Source organism: Hyla sarda, chromosome 5 (assembly GCF_029499605.1).
Source record: "Hyla sarda isolate aHylSar1 chromosome 5, aHylSar1.hap1, whole genome shotgun sequence".
Taxonomy (NCBI): domain Eukaryota; kingdom Metazoa; phylum Chordata; class Amphibia; order Anura; family Hylidae; genus Hyla; species Hyla sarda.
In genome coordinates, this window is record NC_079193.1 from 245,881,785 (window position 1) to 245,907,633 (window position 25,849).

General features: G+C 45.0%; 1 protein-coding gene across 4 annotated transcripts in view; it reads left to right on the plus strand.

The window, feature by feature from the left end:
- The window catches only part of FBXO15 (F-box protein 15), a 122,127-nt gene that overhangs the window by 13,712 nt on the left and 82,566 nt on the right, over window positions 1-25,849 (plus strand). For all 4 annotated transcript variants that reach the window (XM_056521450.1, XM_056521448.1, XM_056521452.1 and 1 more), the window contains exon 2: window positions 511-661. In XM_056521450.1, the coding sequence (XP_056377425.1) occupies window positions 537-661 (125 nt within the window). In that variant the 5' untranslated portion in view covers window positions 511-536. The remainder of the gene's footprint in view (window positions 1-510; window positions 662-25,849) is intronic.

Below are 25,849 nucleotides of genomic sequence, written 5' to 3' on the forward strand. Positions count from 1 at the left end.
GGCCCAGATTTATCAAACTGTGTGAGAGAAAAAATTTTGTGATTTTCCCACAGCAACCAATCACAGTTGTTGTGGGAAAATCACTCTATTTTTTCTCTCACACAGTTTGATAAATCTGGGCCAAGGTGTTATTTTTTACCGAAAAATGCACTGGGTAGAAACTGAAGCCCCCAAAATTTACAAAATGACCTTTTTTCTTCAATTTTGTTACACAATGAATTTTTTTTCCGTTTCGCCGTGGATTTTGGGGTAAAATGACTAAAGTCACTGCAAAGTAGAATTGGTGGCGCAAACAATAAGCCATCATATGGAATTTTATGTGTAAAATTGAAAGCGTCATGATTTTTAGAATGTGATGAGGAAAAAATTAAAATGCAAAAACGGAAAAACCCTGCATCCTTAAGGGGCTAGTATATTTGGTTTAGTGCTAGAGATCCAGCTGTCAGTTTCTCTTTAATGTCATGTGTAGTAGACTGACCACCTAAGGTCTTGCGTATTTTTTCTTTGCAGGTAAATGTTTATACCTTCACTATACAATGGCTTCAGGACGTGGTTGGATTCTCCAGCAGCACATCAGGTTGCAGAAACCTGGACCAGCAGCACAGACCCAGACTCCCTCACTACCTTCTCAAACTCCTACTTTGAAAGTACAACATAGAGGGTAAGCATTGTTTCGTTTTTAATTTATAGTTTGTAGAATAGTGCTACAGTATAAATAATCTCTCATATATCATATCACTTGTATTGCATTTGTAATATTAGGGGTAATTGCAGAAAATTATCTGCACCATTTCTGTTTTGTTGTTGTGCTTTTTATTGGTTTGTCTCTAGGAAATATGTACACCATAGAAGTATGCACTGTGACATTTCCATTACATCAGAAATGTATGATATCGATATAGAGTGTTTTACCGGCGCCAACCCAGGGTTACTTGCAGGTACGAATGAGGTATAATTCACATGGAGCAGAAAAATTAGGCCTTAGCCGTAATGAATAACTGAGGTGCAATAGCGTCAGAAGTAAAGATGCACAAGACAATACCAACTTGATAGAAGAATATGCGCACGGCACTCACCAGGTAGTTATTTAAAGGTGCGTCTAAGCAGGTGAACAGGCGTGCAGGAGAGGGGAGGCTTTCCTGGACCCCCCACCTGCACGCCTGTTCACCTGCTCCCCTATTCAAGTTGGTATTGTCAGAAATGTTTGAAATGCCGTTGCTGCTTCTACTTGAGTGGCTTGGGTTTCGGAATCCAGAAAAGTGGCAACTAGCTTTTATTTAACCCCTTAGGGACACAGCCCATTTTGGCCTTGAGGACAAAGGGAATTTTCATTTTAGTGTTTTTTTGTTTTGTTCACTTTTATTTTTTTTAGCTACAGCGCAATAAAATCTACAGCACAACCACAAAATTATTACTTATGGTAGGAAAAATTGATACTTGAACCTGTAATTTAGCAACTTTTGTTTTTTTTTACGCACTGCACCAATATGACAAAAATGATACCCATGTTTGCACACTTTTCACTTTTCTATTAATGTACTGCTTAAAAAAAATATAATAATAAAAAATTATACTTTTAACAAAATTAGTATGTTTAATCTGTCTGGGACACAGGGCGTACCTGTATGCCTGGTGTCCTGGAACTTAAGGATCCAGGGCGTACCTGTATGCCCTAGACATTTCCGTTCACTGAACAGAATGAGATGCCTGCTGAAGTTATTCAGCAGGCATCCCATGCAAACCCCTGGGGGGGACCCCACCCATGTTGGCAATCGCCAGTTAATTCAGACCGGCGATTCTGGGTCAATCGGTGACCCAGAAAAAAGAGTGATAGGTGCCGTCCGAGACGGCATCTATCACCCTTTACCAGCAGGAGTGAGGTAGCACGGGTGCCACCTCACGTTCACATGATCGGTCGGTCGGAACGACGTTGATCACCGGTGATCGGGGCCTTACTTACCTGTCCGGAGGTCGGCGGGGGTCCCTTCAGGCAAGTGCAGAAGCGGCGACAGCAGGAGCAGCGGTGGCAAAGGCGGCAGGATACAGCAGGAGGTGAGGCCTGCTGCGAGTTGTAGTTTTGCAACAGCTGGAAGCACGACTACAACTCTCAGCATGCTCTTTGTCTGTGCATGCTGGGTGTTGTAGTTTTGCAACCGCTGGAGGCTTCCCCCCCCCCCCCCCCCCCCTTCATGTACAGGTTACATTTACTCGGGCGGGAGTTTACAGTGAGTTTCCCGCTGCAGGATTGAGCTGTGGCAAGTTTTTCCGCCGCTATGAACCCCCACCCATGTGAATGTACCCTAAAAACACCACACTACACTAAACAAACAGTAAAACACTACATATACACACACCCTTACACAGTTACACCCCCCCCCCCCCCCCAATAAAAATAAAAATCGTCTCCTACTGCAGTGTTTCCAAAATGGAGCCTCCAGCTGTTGCAAAACAACTCCCAGTATTGCCGGACAGCCTGTCTGAAAATAGGAAAAAAGCCTCCCAAAATTTGCAACCCCAGTGTGGAAATACACCATATGTGGATGCAAAGTAGTCCTGTAACTGGCACGGGCTGGGCTTCTGCAGGTTAACTGGCACTGACGTCAGTGCCGCTTATGAATATTCATCCCCCTCCCTCCAGCTCTCCCTCTCTTCGCCGCTCCTAACTGAAGGGAGGGGATGAATATTCAGAAGCGGCACTGACGTCAGTGCCAGTTAACCTGCAGAAGCCCCACCCGTGCCAGTTATAGCAAGATATACACATAGAATAGAACTACAATTGCGGGCGAACAGCTGGGCAGATCCGGGTAAGGTAGGGCTCATTTTAATCAGCGTCTCCTGCACTATCCACCAGGGGTGTGGAAATTAAAAATAAAAACTACTTGTCCAAGGAACTAAAACAGAACACAGTCTACTTGTCCCCTGATAAGTCTGCCCCATTAAATAGGTAGTCCCCCCTTCAGGTAGGTACGTCCCCTCATCACATAGACAGGCATGAAAAGCTCCTCTAGTATGTAAATTGGGCGCCAAATATATATATATGTCCCCCCAGTTGGTAAAAAGGTAGCGCTCCCAGACAGAGCCCCAGATAGAAATTACCCCTATTAGGTAGAGCTCCCCCAGTAGGTAGACAGGCCCCAGATAGATATGACCCCATCAGGCAGGCAGGTAGGGCTCCCATTTAAACAATTATACTCCCTAAGTCAGACCTTTCCAAACTTTTCATGGTGACACACTTACATATTTTGATGACACACTCCTTTTTATACTGCCAATTGCATGCATTGCGTTGCGCATCGACAATGCACAACATAGTACTAGTATCAGCATTAGAAAAGCTGCTACCATCCTGTGCCAGTTCATCCCCCCCTTTATCACACCCTGTGCCATATCATTCCCCTGTGCCATTATATTCCCCTTCTCTGATGCTCCCTGTGCCATTATATTTCAGCCCTCCGACCCCCGCCCGTGCCATTATATTACACACCACACTTTTACCTGTCCTTCGTCCCCATGTGCGCTCCAACAGGCTCAAGGATTTGGCAGTTATGTTGCTGGACTGCATTCTCAGTCCTGACAGAGGTGCGCGTGATGAGTGATGTCATCACACGCGCCTACGCCTGGATATGTGAATTCCTCAGGCATTTAGCCCTGCTTGCCCGAAGCAGGGCTAAATGCCTGAAGACTTCACCTGCCCGGCTCCCGGAACTGCATGTCCTGGGCGTCCGGCGATACAATTTCTACATCCCTGAGTTTCCAAAATGGGGTCACATGGGGGGAGATCCACTGTTCTGGCACCATGGGGGATTTGCAAACACACATGGCCCCCGACTTCCATTCCAAACAAATTCTCTCTCCAAAAGCTCAATGTTGCTCCTTCTCTTCTGAGCATTGTAGTTCGCCCATAGAGCACTTTACATCCACATACTCAGAAGAAAATGGTGTTACAAATTTTGGGAGGCTTTTTCTCCTATTACCCCTTGTGAAAATGAAAAAAATCGGGGTAACACCAGCATTTTAGTGAAAAAAATAAAATTTTTCATTTTCACGTCCAACTTTAACAAATTTGTCAAACACCTGTGGTGTGTAAAGTATCACTAGACCCCTTGTTACGTGCCTTGAGGGGTGTTGTTTCCCAAATAGTGTGCCACGTGTTTTTTTTTTTTTTTTTGCTGTTTTGGCACCATAGGGGCTTGGTAAATGAGACATGCCCCAAAAAAAATTTCAGCAAAATTTGCTTTCAAAAAGACAAATGTGGCGCCTTCTCTTATGAGCATTGAAGTTTGCCTGCAGACCACTTTACATCCACACATATTTCCACACTCAGAAGAGATAGGGTTACAAATTTTGGGGGCATTTTCTCCTATTACCTCTTGCAAAAATGGTAAATTTGGAGGGGAAAAAAATGCATTTTTGTGAAAAAAAAATAAAAATGTCACCTCTTGTTATGTGCCTTGAGGGGTGTAGTGCCATGTGGTTTTTTTTTTGTTTTTTTTTATTTGCTCTTCTGGCAACATAGGGGATTCCTAAATGTGACATGCCCATCCACCCCCCCCCCCCCCCCCCAAAACCATTTCAGCAAAATTCACTCTCCAAAATGCCATTGTCGCTCCTTCCGTTCTGAGCCCTCTAGTGCACCCACAGAGCACCTTACATCCACATATGAGGTATTTCCTTACTCGAGAGTAATTGGGTTACAAATTTTGGGGGCTTTTTCTCCTTTTACCCCTTGTAAAAATTCAAAAACTGGGTCTACAAGAACATGTGAATTGTCTCCTTCACTTTGCTGCTATTCCTGTTAAACACCTAAAGGGTTTTTATAATGGGGTCATTTATGGGGTATTTCTAATACGAAGGCCCCTCAAATCCACTTCAAAACTTAACTGGTCCCTGAAAAATTCAGATTTTGAAAATTTTGTGAAAAATTGGAAAATTGCTGCTGAACTTTGAAGCTCTCTGATGTCTTCCAAAAGTAAAAACATGTCAACTTTATGAAGCAAAGATAAAGTAGACATATTGTATATGTGAATCAATATATAATTGATATGTCTATTTTCTTCAAGAGCAGAGCGCTTCTAAGTTAGAAAAATGCAAAATTTTAAAATTTCTCATGACATGTTGGAATTTTTCACCAAGAAATGATACAAGTATCAACGAAAATTTACCACTATGTTAAAGTAGAATATGTCATGAAAAAACATTATTGGAATCAGTATGATTAGGAAAAGCATGCCAGAGTTATTAATGCTTAAAGTGACAGAGGTCAGATGTGCAAAAAATGGCTGGGTCCTTAAGGTGAAAGTGGGCTGGTTCCTTAAAGAAAATCTGTCACCAGTGTCACCTGCACTAACCTGTTGGTACCGACAGGCGACACTGATGACAACGGTACTTTTCTTGTTCCGTGCAGGGGATCTCTGGTAATCTCCTCCGTTAGCTCCGCTCCGGGCCCAGCTTGGGGCATGGGCGGAGCTTACTGACATCACCGTTGTTGTTCTCTCACAGTGGGACCCAGCAGGGAGCAGCTGTGGTGATGTCACTAAGCTCCACCCTTGCCCCACGCTGGCTGCCGGGACTGGAGCTAACGGAGGAAATTACCAAAGATCACCGCCACGGAACGGGACAAAGGGAGTTTTCATCAGTGTTACCTGCACTATCTGTCGGTACCGATAAGGGGCACCCATCCTCCACACTGCTACAGCCCCCCATCCTCCACACTGTTACAGCCCTCCCCCCCTGGCATTCTCCACACTCCTACAGTGCCCCCCACCCCTCTGCCATCCTAAACTACACATTTCCACCTCACCCGAAACCAGCGCCTCCCCACCTCCATAGTGTCCACACCTTGTAGAAGCAGCAGCAGGGATCTCCTTCTGCTGCTTAGCAGCCTGGGCAGGGATACATCCTTGATGTCCGGCGTGCATACACCCGGATGTTTTAAAGCGAAGCGGCAGAGTCCCTGCCCTGCTCACTTTACTTGGGGCCGGAGGACCAGCCGAAGTGGGGGTCTCACGGAGGGGGGAGTTGTTGAGAGCGGCCTTAACCGCATTTGCTTTATTGAAAAAATTGTGTCTGGGCAGATGGACGGCCCCCTGGGAAACCTATATAAGTTAAAGAGATGAGGAAGTCGGTGGGCGGTCCGCATTGTTGGCGGCTGCGGTCCAGATTTGGACTGCGGTCCGCCAGTTGAGTACCCCTGGTATAGGGCATAAGAATTCTGATTGTGGGGGGTCCTACTGCTGAGACCCCCACAAACTCTATGCAGCACCTGGAGTTCTAAATAGTATGACCTGAATGGAGGGGGCTTTGCATAACATTACAACCCCCCCACCGTGGGAACCCAGCATTGTAAACATACTGTTTAGAAAGCCAGGTGCTGCAGGCAGATTGCAGGGGTCCTCAACTATCAGTCTTATACCCTATCCTTTGGATAGGGTATAATATGTCTAGGGGCGGAGTACCCCTTTAAAATTGTCTGACCCCTCCTATAATTTATTTTTTATTTTTCTGTATACTAGGCCATGATCTGTACTTTTAATTGGAACCACTTTAGCTATATATGATAACTTTTTTTTGATCAGATTTTAGTACATTTTTTTTACATTTACGCCATTCACCATACGTGATCATTAACATTTTAATAGATCAGATTTTTTCACATGCGGCGTCACGCCCCCTGCCATAAACTTGCATTGTGCGACTTCACACGGGGGTGGAGTCATGACATCACGATACTCCGGCCCCGCAGTCGTGTCCCGGCAGACTCCGAGGCTGCAGCGCTGCATGCAGCTCCCAGAGGTGGGTGCTGCATGTGAGATAGTGGGGGTCCCCAGCGCCAGGACCCCCGTGATCAGACCTCTTATCCCTTATCCTTTGGATAGGGAATAAAATGTCTTAGGGCCGGAGTACACCTTTAACTGGTGTTGTTGGCCAAATATATAAAATCTCCTTTCTTAATTTTTTATGTTCACAGCCTGGCACACTTACTTACATGGCCTCACCTCCCTGACCCACCTTAATTGTAAGCCGAGCCATGTACATCCATTAAGGGGGGGGGGGGGGGGGGGACGCTGAGACAACAGTGACTATCTAAGACAATTGCAGGATGTGTGAATGTTATTAATGGTGTCTAGGATCCCATTTAAGTGGTTTTCCAGGATTAGAAAAACATGGCTACTTTCTTACAGAAACAGCGCTACTCCTTTTACATTGAAGCAGTACCACATACACACAGGTTGTATGTGGTTATGCCTCAATGGAGCCATATTTTTCTAATCCTGGACAATCTTTTATATAGATGATTCTTTTTACTCATATGTCAGTAAGATGAATTGGTGAGAGCTGACAAATCCAGCTGTTAAAGGAGATCTGGATTGGGAGCCGTGGCAGAGCCTTTTGGACCCCTGCAATCAGCTGTACAGGGCCCTGGCGTGTCAGCCGCAGCATCATGAGGTGGCCGACATGCCCCCTCTATGTATCTCTATGGGAGAGATGAAGATGCAGGGTTATTGCATCCCCGCCTATCCCATAGAGCTGTGTGGCAATGCCGGGTCCTCATACGGGGGACCGCGGGGGTCCCAGCGGTCGGAACCCCCGCGATCAGACACTTATCCCCTATCCTAGGGGCGGATGAGCGGAAATTCTGCCGTGTGAATAGACCCTAAGGCTGCAGTACTCCTCTTAAGTTGTCAATATCCTGAGCCCATGTTTGACATAGTGCTGTGCGATATACCGGTTCATACCGAATACCGTTTTTAAAAATTCTGTACGATATGATTTTTTCCTATACCGCAATACCGGTCGGGCCCCTCCCCCCCCCCCCCCCCTCCTTTTTAATGAATGAATTATCAGCTGCAGTGCTGTCCCCCACATCGGGGAGCTAATCATATGTGACCTGCGGGCGCTGCTGACCCCGACCCCCCCCCCCCCCGCCGTCCTGTGAGCTGTGAGCCGCCGGCGCTGGAAATCATTAATAAAGGACATCTGTACTGAATAATTTTACATATTCCTGTGCCCGGGCTGCAAAAATAAACAAAATTAACTTTGACTCCCCTTCCTACGTTCCCCCGTTGCTCCGGTATCGGCCTCACTGTTGCGATCTTCATGCTGCTTCCTGGGGATGGGAACGTCACAGAGCCCTCAGCGTATCACCGGCCACAGCGATGTCCCGCCTCGGCCGCTGATAGGCTGGGTCATGTAAGGAGCCGACTGGTGCGCTCAGCCTATCACTGGCCGAGGCGGGACATCGCTGCAGCCGGTGATACGCTGACGGCTCTGTGACGTTCCTGTCCCCAGGAAGCAGCTTGAAGATCGCAGCGGTGAAAAGTGAGGCCGATACCGGAGCAACGGGGGAATGTAGAAAGGTGAGTCAAAGCTTATTTTGTTTATTTATGCAGCCCCGGGCACAGGAATATGTAAAATTAATCAGTACAGATGTCCTTTATTAATCATTTCCAGTGCCGCGGCACGCAACTCATTCATTTAAAGCGCCAGTGGCTCACAGGAGGCCGGGGGGAGCAGCGCCCGCAGGTCACATATAATTAGTTCCCCGATGTGGGGGACAGCGTAGTGCTGCGGCTGATAATTCATTATTTTTAGAGAAGCAGCGCCCGCGGGTCACATATGATATATGATTAGTTCCCCAGCGTGGGGGGAGAATACCGTTAAATACCGTGGAACCGCCATAACTTACAAAAATACCATGCATTTTTTGTTTTACCGCCCAGAACTAGTTTGACATAAAAATGAAATGGTTAAACTGCAACATATGTTTTATTACAGTAAACCTAAATAGCAGAAACTCTATGGCATACAGCTACATTTTTTTTTATGGTCTCCCTATGAACTGTATCAATTTTAGTGTAGAGGTCTACACTGTTGTCAAGGCTTTCTGGGCTTTTAGGTACCTTGGCTCTTTGTGTGTTTGAGGGGAAAAAAAGAAAGAAACTTTTGACATTTTACTCAATTTTACTGAATTTACATACAACTAACTCACTGTTAGAGCGCCCTGTTTATTTAGTGACTGTTCACTGTAAAAGCTTTGTGCTTCCTGCATTCACAGCCAATGGCTGTCTCGGCATGCTGAGAATTGTAGTTTTGCAACAGCTGGAGGTACCCTGTTCGGGAAACACTGCTGTAAGGGTATGTGCACACTGGATTTCCTGCAGATTTTCCTAATTAACTGTGAATGCAGGAAGCACAAAGCTTTTCCAGTGAACAGTCACTAAATAAACAGGGCAATCTTGTGTATGCTTTAACACAACATCAGAAGAGAAGTGCCATGTTCTCCTTGCAGTGAGTAGAATCTCATCTAAGCTGCTGTATGGTTAAAGTAACCTTTTGTCCTTAGAAATTCAATTAATGTAATTGTTTGTATAAGTGCCTGTGCTTATGATCGCTTCAGGGTTTAGTACACACATGCCAAGACTGGAAGTGTCAGCATCCAATTTCAGTAATGGTCCTGTTTTTTCAGTGGTCAATGGGCCAATTCTGCAACTGTTATCAGTGGGTAACACCCCCCCCCTTTTTTTATTTATTTTTTATAAACAATTTCCCTTTACTACTTTAAGCTGTATTATGATTTCAGAAATATTACTCATTTTTTCTTAACTGCAATACCTAACTGAAACAAAGACATACACTGATCAGACATACAATAACAACTACCACCTTATACTGTATTCACCCCTGTGTGTGAAGGCAGCTGTGTCCTGTCAGGGCATGGACATGTAACCCTTCTGGCCAATTTTCAGCTTAAGCGTGGACAGACCCCACTGAACTGCACGGGTGCCTAGACAGCTGTATGAAGCCCAGCAGCTTTTGTGCACAGGCCCTGTTCTGGTTAATAGGCCATGTGCATGATGCCCTGTGGGTGTAGAACAGCTGTCTAGGCCAGTGTTTCCCAACCAGGGTGCCTCCAGCTGTTGCAAAACTACAACTCCCAGCCAGGGCTGTGGAGTCGGTAGATACATTTTTTGTGCTTCTGACTCCTCTGTATTAATATGCGAATGTATTAAAGTTTAAGCTAACAATCGGAGTTTACAAGTTTTTATAGCCTTAGCTGAATGGCAGCAGTTTATCCAATGGTTTACAGCTTCAGTCTTGAACTATTGACCCTCCATTGCCTTCACTTATACAAGTGTCTCTAGTCCTGCAAAAAACACATTTCCTTAATCCCTTATCAGTGAGAGGCTAGGTTACCCATGGGTTCCCTGTAACAGCAGAACACAACACTATGGAAAGTATAAGTATTTTCGCTCCTAATTGTGCGTTGCGTGCCATATAGTAAAGCACATGAAAAGCATGCTTCTTCACGGTCACTTAACGTGTTCGTTTTGCGGTTGCATGAGGCACTGCATGCATTGGTCTTTATTCTTACAGTAGAGAAGTCATTAATTATAACTTTTTGTGAATTGGGACATTTAAATTTGCTTTTTTTTTCATTCCAATCTAAATTTAGTTTTAGTAAATTGTTTGCCGACTCCGACTCCAGGTACCCAAAATTTCCCAAAATTTTCAGAGTTTGCCGACTCCTCGACTCCACAGCACTGCTCCCAGTTTTCCTGTATGCTTGGAGTTGTAGTTTTGCAACAGCTGGAGGCACCCTGGTTGAGAAACACTGGTCTAGGCAATTGTTCCACTCAGTGTACAGCTGGTTGCATCTATTCATATCTGATCTGAGGAGAAGGTAAAAGAGTAACAATTGGTTGCTCTGTTAAAGGGGTATTCCATGATAAAACTTTTTTTTTTCATATCAACTGGCTTCAGAAAGTTAAAACAGATTTGTAAATTACTTCTATTAAAAAATCTTCTCCTTCCAGTACTTATCAGCTGTTGGAGTTGAGTTGTTCTTTTCTGTCTGAGCACAGTGCTCTCTGCTGACACCTCTGTCTGTTTCAGGAACTGTCCAGAGTAGAAGCAAATCCCCATAGCAAAACTCTCCTGCTCTGGACAGTTCCTGAGACAGACCGGTGTCAGCAGAGAGTACTGTGGTCAGACAGAAAAGAACAACTCAACTTCAGCAGCTGATAAGTACTGGAAGGAGAAGATTTTTTAATAGAAGTAATTTACAAATCTGTTTAATTTTCTAGAGCCAGTTGATATTAAATAAAACAAAAACATTTTTTCATAGAATACCCCTTTTAAGTCCTGTAGGTTTTGAGGTATGGCTTCCATGAATTGGTCTTCTTTGTTCAGCAATGGATGTACATCTAAAAGTTACATCTGCATAAATGCTAGAACCCAAGGCTTCCCAGCAGAGCATGTCTCAGAGCATCACACTACCTTTGCCAACTTACTTTCTTGACTTAGGGCAATCTGGTGCCATCACTTGGCCTGACAATCCCCCCACTATGAACACAAAAGGTGATACTGTACATTAGTCCAGGCTTCCACTATGGTCCAGTTCTGATGCTCATGTGCCAATATGGCACCATATTAAGCAAGCTGCGAAGCAAAGGGTGTTCTAAAACTTTTCTGCCATGCCCATCTTTTAAAGCAATATGTACAATAGCTTTTCTATAGGTCTGAACCAAAGGCTAACCTTTGCTCCCCACATGTATCAATGAGCCTTGGATGTCCATGACCCTGTTATCAGTTCACTGGGTGTTTTTTTGTTTTTGTAGGCACTGCTACTGGAAACACTCCACTAAACCTCCCATGTCAAAGTCTCTGAGATTCTTACTCTTCCTTAATTTTTCTGGTGTCAACAACATGAACGTACTGTACACTGGATGCCAAATCTATTCCACCTCATGACAGGTTCCCTTAAGAAAATCAGTGTTATTCTTTTCACCTTTTTATGTTCATGTTATGACTGATCATTGTTTATAATTTCATAGGCTTTTTCAGTTTCTTTTTAGGGTATATTCACATGGATGGATTAAAATCCGCAATAGAGTATGCGGACTATGTTCGGGTTTGCTGCACGTTTTCTGCTATTAAAATTCTGCTGTGGAAGTTTTGTGTGGACTTGAACTCCAGGGATAGGAGGGAGTTCTCTTGGTTTGGTCGGATGAGTATCCTGAAAATGAACCTTCTGCCCCGCTTATTATATCTCCTACAAACCATCCCTATTCCCCTCCCTTCTTCCTTTTGGCGACTCATAAAGCGTTGCTTTGGGTTGTTTGTCTGGTCATCGACACGTCCCCGATTGAATCGCCTTCTCCTTTCCAGGCCTAAATTATCTGGAGGAGCGGGTCTGCCTGATTGCTGCTTGTACTTTTTAGCCTGTGTACATGCCCGTGTCCTTGACTGGACCCACAACCCTGGCTCCAAGCTGTTGGTTCGCCTGGCCCAAGACATCTGCCCTGAAGCCCTGGCCACCCTGCCTTGGACCTGGTCCCCGACCCAGTTGACCTCGTACCTGACTTCTGATTCTACCCGTCATACTCTTGCCTCCTTACATTCTGACGGAGTGGGGGGTTGTTTAATTGACCACCATGGTTCCCTTCTCCCTGTGACCGACCACCCAGATTTCCCACCTGGGGCTTCTTCTGATGGTCCCTTTCTTGCCGCCTCCCGATCTCACCCCCTCCGCTTTCACCATGTCTTAGCCGAGCGCCAGCTTAAGCCCTTAGATACCCTGCTGATGGAGAGGCCGTCCTCTCGACGAGCCCCCTTTGCTTATCTTCAGCTGCGCCCCTTTTACTCTTCTGTCCCGACATCTTTTAAGTTGCACTGAGAACTGTCACAGTTCGAGCGTCTTTGCCTTGCCTCCTCGTACCCCAGACACTCCATCTCTATTCTTTATGACTTGCTACTGTCCCCTAGATCTCTATCCCTCCTGGCATATTGTCGTGCGTGGGAAAACGAGCTGGGTAGGTTTTTTTTCACCCCTTGGGGACCGAGCCCATTTTGACCCTAGGGACCAGAGCATTTTTTGCAATTCTGATCACTTTAAGCATTAATAACTCTGGGATGCTTGTACTTCGATTCAGAGTTTGTTTTTTCCTGACATATTATACTTTTTGTTAGGCTGGGTCCACACTACGTTTTGTCCCATACGGGAGCGCATACGGCAGGAGGGAGCTAAAACCTCGCGCTCCCGTATGTGACCGTATGCGCTCCCGTATGTCATTCACTTCAATGAGCCGACCGGAGTGAAACGTTCGGTCCGGTCGGCTCATTTTTGCGCCGTATGCGCTTTTACAACCGGACCTAAAACCGTGGTTGACCACGGTTTTAGGTCCGGTTGTAAAAGCGCATACGGCGCAAAAATGAGCCGACCGGACCGAACGTTTCACTCCGGTCGGCTCATTGAAGTGAATGGCATACGGGAGCGCATACGGTCACATACGGGAGCGCGAGGTTTTAGCTCCCTCCTGCCGTATGCGCTCCCGTATGGGACAAAACGTAGTGTGGACCCAGCCTTAGTGGTAAATTTTCGTCGATACTTGCATCATTTCTTGGTGAAAAATTCAAAAATTTCCTGAAAAATTTGAACATTTTGAATTTTTTTTTATAACTTTGAAGCTCTCTGTAAGGAAAATAGACATTCCAAATAAATTATATATTGATTCACATATACAATATGTCTACTTTATGTTGGCATCATAAAGTTGACATGATTTTACTTTTTGAAGACATCAGAGGGCTTCAAAGTTCAGCAGCAATTTTCCAAGTAAATTTCAAAATCTGAATTTCAGTTTTGAAGTGGATTTGAGGGTCTTTATGTTAGAAATACCCCATTATGAAAACTGCACCCTCAACGTATTCAAAATGACATTCAGAAAGTTTATTAACCCTTTAACGTGGAGGCGAAAAGTGGAGGCGAAAATTCAAAATCTTCATTTTTTACACTTGTAGACCCATATTTTTTATTTTTACAAGGGGTAAAAGGAGAAAGCCCCCTGAAATATGTAACCCAATTTCTCTCGAGTAAGGAAACACCTCATATGTGGATGTAGAGTGCTTTGTGGGCACACTAGAGGGCTCAGAAGAGAAGGAGTGACAATGGGATTTTGGAGAGTGAATTTTGCTGAAATGGTTTTTGGGGGGCATGTTGCATTTAAGAAGCCCCTATGGTGCCAGAACAGCGAAAAACACCCCACATGGTACACTATTTGGGAAACTACACCCCTCAAGGAATGTAACAAGTGGTACAGTGAGCCTTAACACCCCACAGTTGTTTGACGACTTTGCGTTGCAGTAGGAGTTTTTTTTTTTACTAAATTATTTTTATTTTTTTTACAAAATGTTGATGTTACCTCAAATTTTTCATTTTCACAAGAGGTAATAGGTGAATGTCCCTCAAAATTTTAAACCCCATTTCTCTTGAGTAAGGAAATACCTCATATGTGAATGTAAAGTGATCTGCGCGTGCACTTGAGGGCTCAAAAAGGAGGGAGCGACATTGGGCTTTTGGAAAGCAAATTTTGCTGAAATGTTTTTGCGGGGCATGTCACATTTAGGAAGCCCCCATGGTGTCAGAACAGCAAAAATCACCCCACATGACACACACTCTTTGGGAAACTACACCCCTCAAGGAACGTACCAAGGGGTGCAGTGAGCATTTACACCCCACTGGCGTGTGACAGATCTTTTTAACAGGGGGCTGTGAAATTTTCACAGACCACTGTTTCAAAAATCTGTCAGTCACCTGTGGGGTGTTAAGGCTCACTATACCCCTTGTTACATTCCGTGAGGGGTGTAGTTTCCAAAATGGGGTCACATGTGGGTATTTTTTCTTTCTTTCTGCGTTTGTCAGAATCCCTGTAACCACCAGTTTAGGCGTCAAATGTACATAGTGCACGCTCACTCCTGAGCCTTGTTGTGCGCCCGCAGAGCATTTTACGCCCATATGGGGTATTTCCGTACTTGGGAGATATTGTTTTACAAATTTTGGGGGTCTTTATTTCCTTTTACCTCTTAGGAAAATGAAAAATATGGGGCAACCCCAGCATGTTATTGTAAAAAAATAAATGTTTTTACACTGACAGGCTGGTGTAGACCCCAACTTTACCTTTTCATAAGGGGTAAAAGCCCCCCAAAATGTGTAGCGCAATTTCTCCCCAGTATGGAATTACCACATGTGTGGCCCTAAACTGTTGCCTTGAAATAAGACAGGGCTCTGGAGTGAGAGAGCGCCACATGCATTTGAGGCCTAAGTTAGGGATTTTTATAGGGTTGTACCCGAATGCAAGCGTTACACTTGCCTCCTCCACCAAAAATACTGTACGTCAGTTTTCCCCAAACAGGGTTCCTCCAGCTGTTGCAAAACTCACCACATGCCTAGACAGTCAATGGCTGTCCGGCAATACTGGGAGATGTTATTTTGCAACAGCTGGAGGCTCCGTTTTGGAAAAACTGATGTACAAGACGTTTTAATTTTTATTTGGCGGGGGGGGGGGGGGGGAGACAGTGTAAGAGTGTAGTGTATATGTAGTGATTTACTCTTTATTTAGGGTTAGTGTAGTGTAGTGTTTTTAGGGTACATTCACAAGGGCCAGGGTTTACAGTGAGTCTCCCGCTGAAGCGGAAGATTTGCCTCATCTCAAACTTGAAGCGAGAAACTTGCTGTAAACCCCCGCCCATGTGAATGCACCCTGTACACCCTGTTTCCGCACCACTCTCTGTTTCCTAACTCAGTGTTTCCCAACCCATGTGCCTCCAGCTGTTGCAAAACTACAATTCCCAGCATGCATGGTCGGTCAGTGCATGCTGGGGGTTATATTTTTGCAACAGCAGGAGGAAAACAGGTTGGGAAACACTGAGTTAGCAAACAGTGCTCCTCCAGTTGTTGCAATACTACAACTCCCAGTATGCCCAGACAACCGAAGGGCATGGTGGGAGTTGTAGTTATGCAACAACTGGAGGAGAGCAATTTATCCAAATTGTGGCCCTCCAGATGTTGCAAGACTTCAACTCCCAGCATACCTGGACAGTCTCGACATGCTTTGAATTGACATCTGGAGCGCTACAGTTTGGACACCACTGTATAGTGGTCTCCAAACAGCGCCCTTCCAGATGTAGCAAAACTACAACTCTCAGGATGCTGAGACTGTTCAAGCATGCTGGGAGTTGTATTTCTGCAACATCTGAAGGGCCAGATGTTACAGAACTACAACTCCCAGCATGCCTGGACAGTCTGGGCATGCTGAGAGTTGTAGTTTTGCAACATCTGGAAGGACAGTGGTCTCCAAACTGTGGCCCTCCAGATGTTGCAAAACTATAACTCCCAGCATGCCCAGACAGCCAACGGCTGTCTGTGCATGCTGGGAGTTGTAGTGTTGAAACTCCTAGATACAGCAGTGAAGATCACTTTCGGCAATCGTCACCGCTGCCTCCACTTGCCTGCGCCTCCTGTCAGCCGCTGGTCCATGGTCCCTGGTCCCCGCGTGAAGCCAGGTAACCGGTGCCGGTGGTCCACACCGCATCCACAGGCCCCCTGCACATCGCCGCCATCTTCCCCCCACTCTGCCCCGACATCCAAAGGCGGGCAGAGCAGGGGAAATGAACGTTCACCCCTGCCCTGCGATTCGCCGATCAGTCCTGATCGGCCAATCGCAGGGGATAGGAGGAGGTGGCACCCCTGCCACCTTGCTCCTATCCTTAAGGATGATCGGGACTGTCTCTGACAGCTCCGATCATCCCTATTTTCTGGGCTATCGGGTCATCAGAAACCCAATCAACCCGGAATCGCCGATTTGAGTTGATCGCCGATTTGCAGCGATCGCCAACATGTGGGGGAGTCTCAGGACCCCACCAGGCATTTGCACGGGATGCCTGCTGAATGATTTCAGCAGGCATCCCGTTCCGATCCCCGTCCAGCTAGCGGTGTGGATTGAAATTCCCACAGGCGTACAGGTACACCCTTGGTCCTTAACTACCAGGACGCAAGGGCGTATGCATATGCCCGTCGTCCCCAACAGGTCAATCAAAGCTGACAATACACATAAAATAACTGTTGGCTGAACACTGCTTCCTGAACCTTATCTTACCCCCCCTTACTCATAAACATACATGCTTGGCTGAGTGTACATGTAATCTGAATGGGGAGAGGCACCTCTGGCATCCGGTTATCTCCCCGAGAACAAAACAATAGAGAAGTTGAAATTCAAAATACCCATTCCTTCTCTTCCCTGACACCCGCATGCGAATCACAGCCGTCACTCACCTGGTGCTTCTCCTGCCCCCACCTCTGCCTCTCTTTAACCCCTTAAGGACCACGGGTTTTTCCATTTTTGCACTTTTGTTTTTTCCTCCTCACCTTTTAAATAATCATAACTCTTTCAATTTTGCACCTAAAAATCCAAATGATTGCTTATTTTTTGCGCCACCAATTCTACTTTGCAGTGACATCAGTCATTTTACCCAAAAATCTACGGCGAAACGGAAAAAAAAATCATTGTGCCACTAAATTGAAGAAAAAACGCCATTTTGTAACTTTTGGGGGCTTTTGTTTCTACGCAGTACATTTTTCAGTAAAAATTACACGTTATCTTTATTCTGTAGGTCCATACGATTAAAATGATACCCTACTTATATAGGTTTGATTTTGTTGTACTTCTGTAAAAAATCATAACTACATGCAGAAAAATGTATACGTTTAAAATTGTCATCTTCTGACACCTATAACTATTTTATTTTTCCGCATATGGGGTGGAATGAGGGCTCATTTTTTTGCGCCGTGATCTGAAGTTTTTAGAGGTACCATTTTTGTATTGATCAGACTTTTTGATCGCTTTTAATTCAATTTTTCATGATATAAAAAGCGACCATAATATGTTATTTTGGACTTTGGAATTTTTTTCCGCGTACACCATTGACCGTGCGGTTTAATTAATGATATATTTTTATAGTTCGGACATTTACGCATGCGGCGGTAAATATGTTTATATTTTTATTTACATGGTGTTTTTTTTTATGGGAAAAGGGGGGTAATTTGAACTTTTATTAAGGAAAGGGTTAAATCACATTTATTAACTTTTTTTTTTTTACACTTTTTATTTTTTGCAGTGTTATAGCTCCCATAGGGACCTATAACACTGCACACACTGATTGCCAGCACTGTTCACTGCTAAGCCATAGCTTTGCAATGATCAGTGTTATCGGCGGTCGATTGCTCAAGCCTGCATCTCAGGCTTGGAGCAATCAATCGCCGAGAGGACACGCCGGAGGCAGGTAAGAGGACTTCCGCTCGTGTCCCAGCTGATCGGGACACCGCATTTTCACTGCGGTAGTCCCGATCAGCCCCGCTGAGCAGCCAGGCAGCTTTCACTTTTGGTTTAGACGCGGCGTTCAACTTTGAACGCCACGTCTAAAGGGATAATAGCGCACGGCACCGCGATCGCTGCCGCACGCTATTAGCCCCGGGTCCCGGCATCAGATACATGCCGGGACCGACCTGATATGATGCGGGGTCACCGTGTGACCCCCACGTTATATCGCGGGAGCCGGCCAAGGACGTAAATATACGTCCTTGGTTGTTAAGGGGTTAATATTTAAAGGGCAAGTGCGTCCATTAGTGAAGTAACACCTGTGGCTCATTGATAAATTCCTCCACCTCCCACACTTCCTTGCCGTATCTTTGTTGCCGTAGAGCCTTAGAAAAAGCATTCCTTTGTATTGCCTTGCCGTGTATCATACCTGTGCTCCGTGACCTGACCTTGCTTTTTTGCTGCCTGCCTACTGACCATTTTGCTACATTCCTGACTACGCTACTGTGTCGCCTGCCCCGACCTCCTGCTATCCAGACCACGAGTTGCCTAATCCCACCTGTGCCTCGAATCTTCTCAGCCACCTGTGTGGTTGAGCCGTGCCATGGGTAACGACCTGGGTGCCGCCTGCCGCAGCAAGTCCATCCCGCTTTGCGGCAGGCTCTGGTAAAAACCAGTGGCACCATAGACTCCGCTCCCTGGTACGGTTTGAGTCATCTGCCACACAGGTACAGCGGATCCACTATTATCTGTGTTCCAGTCTACTGAAACATGAGTTTTACAGTAAGTATCACCCGCACTCTGTATGGAAGGTTAGTGTGGGTGATACTGATGACAGATTTTCTTTAAGGCTTTGAGCTGCACATATACATGGGAAAGTGCTCTACGTCTGTGATGCCATGTGTCTAATATGCTCATAAAGTAGGGCTGCAGCTAACGATTATTTTATTAATCGATTAGTTGCTGATTATTTCATCGATTAATTTATTAATTGGAAAAAAAATTCAAAATGCCCCCAAAAAAGGGAGTTCAGCTTATTCTTCTTGAAAAATTAAGTTTCTAGCATGTGATGTGACCAAACAGCACCAATTGTAGACTTATGACCGCCAGCGCCTGCAGCAGCCTTTATGATCGCTGGCGCCTGGACAACGGATCGGACGATTATTCGATAACTGGATTCGTTGACAACGAATCCCATTATAGAATTTTATCGATTTTTATTGAATAATTGTTGCAGTCCTATTATAAAGATATATAGACGAATACTAAAGATGTGTCGTTTTGGCATAGGTTTGCTGGTATAAATGTAAATTTCCTTTTAACCTAATAAATAAATAAATTTTTAAGTTGGTCGATTGGTTAGTCGGCTAATTCCCTATACAAAGCGATTATCACTATGTATAAATCCAATTGTGGTTCCCAGCAGCCTGTGTAGTAGTGCTGGGCGGTTTACCGGTATGAACCGGATACGTTTTTTTTTTCTCCCACGGTATGGATTTTTGCCCATACCGCTATACCGGTCGGGCCCCTCCCCCACCCTCCGAGTCAATAAAAAAAATTAAACTTACCTGTAATGGGGGTGGTCCGGGCCATCCATCCTTCCTGTAGTGTCCAGCGGCGTTCCGGGTGGAGGGTGAACCGGTCAGGGCTGTCCTTCTTCTCCTGCGGTCCTCTTCTCCACTCCGGGCAGGCTCCGGCCTAGTACGCTGCATAGACGCTGCTACGCCGTGACGTCAGGTGTGTCGCTGCGCACGGACGTCACTGCGCAGCGGCGTCTATGCAGCATTACTAGGCCGGAGCCTGCCCAGAGTGGAGAAAAGAACCCCCGGAGAAGGACAGCCCGGACCGGTTCACCCTCCATCCGGAATGCCGCCGGACCCTACAGGAAGGATGGATGGCCCGGACCACCCTCCCCGGACAGTCCCTGCAGCAACTGGGAAGGTGAGTCAGGGTTCTGGGATGGACAGGGGTCTGTATAATATACTATACCTACAGTAGGCCCTCCAGCTGTGGAGGCCCTCCAGCTGTTGCAAAATTACAACTCCCAGCATGCCCGGACAGCCAACGGCTGTCCGGGCATGCTGGGAGTAGTAGTTTTGCAACAGCTGGAGGCACCCCTAGTTGGGAAACACTGACCTATACTATACACTACTATATAGTCCAACATGCTGGGAGTTGTAGTTTTGCAACAGCTGGAGGCTGTAGGGTTGTTTGTTACATCTATTTAAAAGGGTACTCCACTGCCCCAGTGTTCAGATCATTTAGTTCCAAAAGCCCATTTAGTTCCGCTACGCCACCTCAATGCAAGTCTCAATGTAAAAAAAAAATCTTTGAAAAATACTGTGATACTCATTTTTGGTCATATCGCCCAGCACTACTGTGTAGTGCAGAGGGGGCCCAGCACACATGATATTCTGCTTCCTGCAGCTCCTTTGTCAGGCTCAGTGTCACAGGCCGGACGGGCAATAGAAAGGAGATGAAGGAAGTGGGAGATCACGTATGGCTGCATGTGAAGAGTAACACTTACCTCCAGCATTGGCCCTGGCTCCTACAGACCCCAGTTTCCATGGCAGCCCAGGGGTCTTTTGAAGGCCTAACCCTGTTTTGGAGATTATGTATGTAGCTTCCAGTATCAGTCTATATAACCAATTGTTCGTTCATACGTTTATCTGTCCGATCTAATATGAATGGTGCAAGTAACCAATAGACTTTTTAATTACACACATCAAAGCAAATTCAGGAAATGCTCTCTACTATTTCCAAACAAAAGGGGTGTACCGCCGGAACAGGGAAATGGAGCAAAAAACTCCTGACAAGGCTTTCTGATGTGTATTTTATTAGCAGATCAAACCTAATTAAGTTCTCCAACACAATGAAAACGGCTTCATGCATCTTACCAGAAAGAAGGGTAATTATACGGAGCAGTCCAATAAAGAGCTGATGGCTACAGTGTTACTCCATGGTGCCCAGGGAGGGGAAGGAGCCTTCACCTGGGGAGCCATAAATCAACATTATTGCACTTTAGCACTTTCTTCTGCTGATCTTACTAATGAGGTCTCCTCCTAGAAAGATGCAGAAGCCTGTGTTTGCTGTGTTTCAAGACTTTCCTCAACGTCTTTACAAAGAAAGAACTGTAAACTGGACTGAACAGTAAAAGTCGAGTTCTATTACACATGAAATATTGTTTGTGTTGTTAATGTGCTGAGGAATGGCCAAAATATGTGTTAACTCTTTTTAATATGTACAGTTGAATAATATGTCATTGGAGCTACATTTTTTCCATGTGTAGTATATTGACCATATGATTCTGTATGTTGCTTTATTCTCAGATCTTTGTCTGTAGTATGTCCAGGATTGAATTCTAGGGCAAATGGGGCTTTTTTATTTTTCAAATGATAAATCACTGCCTGTAGACTACAACATTATTCTAAAAGTCTTTATGAGGTAGTCTAATGGACACCCAAAGGATAATTGCAATATGAAAAATTGTCCTAATATTCATATCTTGTAAGGCGGACTAAAAAGTTTTGACATTTTTGAAGGGTTGCAATTCTATTCTGGGTATGCTAAGTATAATTTACTTTTTCTTTATTTAGTAGGTGGCCAGTATGTGGCACTGAAAAACAACTGTTTTCAGTCAATGTAAGGCTGGGTTCCCATTACGTTTTCCCCCATACGGGAGCGCATATGGCAGGGGAGAGCTAAAAACTTACGCTCCCATATGCCTTTCTATGCGCTCCCGTATGTAATTCATTTCAATGAGCTGACTGCAGTGAAACGTTCGGTCAGCTAATTTTTGCCCCGTATGCACTTTTACAACCGGACCTAAAACCGTGGTCGACTACGGTTTTAGATGCAGGGAAAAAGCACATATGGGGCAAAAATGAGCCGACCGGACCGAACGTTTCACTGCAGTCGCCTCATTGAAATGAATTACATACGGGAGCGCATAGAAAGGCATACGGGAGCGCAAGTTTTTAGCTCTCCCCTGCCGTATGCGCTCTCGTATGGGGGAAAACGTAATGGGAACCCAGCCTTAGTGTGCCCTACCAGTACACATAGCATAGCGTCTTTCTTAACTGAACCCTATAAAACCTCCTCCACAGTTAGCAGAGTTTAGTGTCCCAATGCTAACCATACCATAATGGGGTGTCTTTATTCTGTACAAAATACATTTTTGTGTGCATCCCCCAATATCAGGTGTAGCTATGGGTCCACTGTGCCCCTGGGCTGCATCGCCTCTCTGTACCTATGTCCTGGCAGCTTTGCCCTTTTATTAACACACAAGGCTTACACGACGACAATGGCTTGTGTGTTTTGCCTGCATGTGCACCACAATGAAGATTGCAGGTTCACACAGTGGGACACTGTTAGACACACTGCCCATGTCTCACAATCCTCGTTGGCAGAATAAAGCCACCACATTACATAAAATGGGGTGTCCCGCCTCCACTGAATAGCACTCTGACATATACTGGATCCCAGCACCAAGAGTGGACCTTAAAACTGTAACCATAGACCTACTCAATCTACTGTTTGTGTAATATTCTGCTTATATGTAATACAGTTATAGGGCATGTTCACATGGGTAATAACTTTTGTTTGTGGCATGAAATACACACTGACTTCCTCACCAAAAACCATGTGGTGTCAGCCTTAAGAACAAGTCAATGGGAGCTTCAGGTCTGCCCTGCTGTCCATGGCTCAGAGAGAGACGCAGTTTAGCACTGCACAAGGGGGCGGAATATGCCAATGTGCTCATACCCATACAGTTTCCATCTAATACAACTATTCAAGGGACAAGCAGTAGTAGATACCTGTTCATTGATCCAGACCACCCGGACTAATCTCTTTAGAGTCGTTATGCCAAAAGTTCAGAGCATATGCATGTGTGAAAGTATTCACTTTTCTATCGCCTGCTACACATGGTGATTTGATATATTTGATATATATTTATTTGCCCAGGCTTTTTTTTTTCTTTTTTTTTTTTAACCTTGTGTGCTATAGGTAACATGTCTGTATAAATAATATAATGCTAAACATTCCTATCTAAAGCCCATGCCAGTGCTCTCATGCACTGTCATTGCTTCTGAAAGGTATGGGTGGTTGCATGTGATCCTAATTCAGCATGATAATGTTGCAAAGATGTCCTATATGTGGTGGTCACCTGATGACGACATTCTGAGATAGAGCTGTTCATCACATTGAAGGGATTATGTAAACTAAATGGATCTGGATAGGTTGGAGGTTTGGGCTGAGAAGTGGCACATGAGGTTTAACACTGATAAATGTAAGGTAATGCACATGGGGAGCAAAAATCCGGGCTGGGATTATGTATTAAATAAGAAAGCAGGGTCAACCTGGAAAAAAGGACTTGAGAGTTTTAGTCGACCTTAAATTTACCTTTAGAGACCAGTGTTGGGCATCTGCTGCCAAGGCAAATAAAATCATGGGGTGCATCAATAGGGGCATAGATGCCCACGACAAGGAAATAATTCTACCGCTGTACAAATCACTAGTCAGGCCACACATAGAATACTGTGTACAGTGCTGGGCACCAGTGTACAAGAAAGATATAGTGGAGCTGGAGAGGGTTCAAAGACAGGCAACCAGGATAATACGGGGAATGGGAGGACTACAGTACCCAGAAAGATTATCAGAATTAGGGTTATTTAGTTAAGAAAAAGAAGGCTTAGGGGAGACCAAATAACTATGTATAAATATATCAGGAGACCGTACAGAGATCTCTCCCATGATCTATTTATACCCAGGACTGTATCTATAACAAGAGGATATCCTCTACATCTAAAGGAAAGAAGGTTTCTACACCAGCACAGACGGGGGTTCTTTACTGTAAGAGCAGTGAGACTGCAGGGATGTGGAATTCCTATCGCCCGACGCCTGGGACAAGCAGTTCCGGGTGCCGGGCAAGTCGCCCGGACCTCTGCAGTCTGTATGGAGTGTGCTGCTGACTCCTGCCCGCTCCATACTCTGCAGCCCCTGGCTGTAAAAATCTGTGTCCTCCGAAGCAGAGCAGGGGAGATGAGAAGCTGTGTATTTGTCTTCTCTCCCCTGCTCTGCAGACGTGCGGGGGGAGATGAGGGGGCATGGCTTCTTGCTCCCCGTGCAGACCTGCGTCCTCTGCCTTCACTCCCCCCAGCTGTAGCTTGGGAGAGCTGAGGGGAGGAGGCACATCTGCACGGGGAGATGCATGCGGCACTCTGCAGTATGTATGGAGGGGGCTTAGGATTCCTGCCCGCTCCATACTCTGCAGCCTCTGGCTGTTCTCAGTAGCCGGGGGCCGCCGCTAATAGCCAGCATGCGGCGATCGCCGCGGCCGGCCATTAACCCTTTAGATCGCTGCTGTCAGCTTTGAAGGGACCTGTCTAAAGGGACATGTGAATGCTCACTGGTGGGCTAGTGGGGTGGATCGCCCCCCCGCAGCGCGATCGCAGGGGGGCGATCCACTATAGAGGTAGCCGGAGGGCTTACCTCTGTTCCCTGCTGTCCCGCTCTGTCATTGATAGATCCTGGCTGGACTAGGCTCTATCAATGGATCACAGAGCACACAGATCAATGAGTTCAATAGAACTCTATTCATCTGTCTGAGGAATCTAATGATTCCTCATATAAGTGTAATAAAGTGTTAAAAAAAAAAAAATTTGAAAGACACACATTAACCCAGTGGTCTCCAAACTGTGGCCCTCCAGATGTTACAAAACTACAATTCCCAGCATGGCAGGACAGCCGTTGGCTGACAGCAGTTTTGCAACATCTGGAGGGCCACAGTTTGAAGACCGCTGCATTAACCCCTTCCATGTTAAAAGTTCAAATCACCCCCTTTTCCTATATAAAAACATGTAAACATAATAAAATAAACATATTCGTTATCGCTTTTTGCGTAATTGTACAACCTATTAAAATATAAAATTATGTATCCCGTACGGTAAATGTAAAAAAAATACCAAACCACAGATTTGCAATTTTTATAATATCCCAGAAAAAAAAGTTAGATCAATACCAAAATGGTACCGATACAAAATACAGATTATGGCGCAAAAAATGAGCTCTCATACAACCTGGTATGCGGGAAAAAAAATAAAGCTACAGGGGTTAAAAAAAATGGCAATTAAAAAATTTGAAAAAGTCCAGAATTAGTAAAACATGACGTAAACGATACAAATCTGGTATCGCTGTAATCAGGCGCCTAAAGTATAAAACTAACGTTACCTCAACCACAAGGTAAATGGCGTAGAAAAGAAAATCACCAAATCTGCTAAATTATCTTTTACTACTTCAATTTCACTTCCCTAAATATATATATATATATATATATATATATATATATATATATATATATATAATATATTTTTTTTTTTTTTTTTTTGTTCAGAGAATATGTTATTGAAAAATGTAAAGGTATAATTATAGTAGGTAGTTATGGCTATTATAGGGCGAGGAGGAAAAAAAATGAGAGCGTAAAAGCGAAAATTGGCCCGGACAAGTGGATCGTCATGAGGGACAAGTAGATTTTGCTCCATTTTAGTCCCGTGGACAAGTAGTTTTTTATAAAATTTCCACACCGCTGGACTGTGGAATTCACTGCCTGAGGAGGTGGTCATGGGGAACTCTGTAAAAGAATTTAAAAGGGGTCTGAATGCATTTTTGGTGAATAAATACATTCCAGGTTATGGATT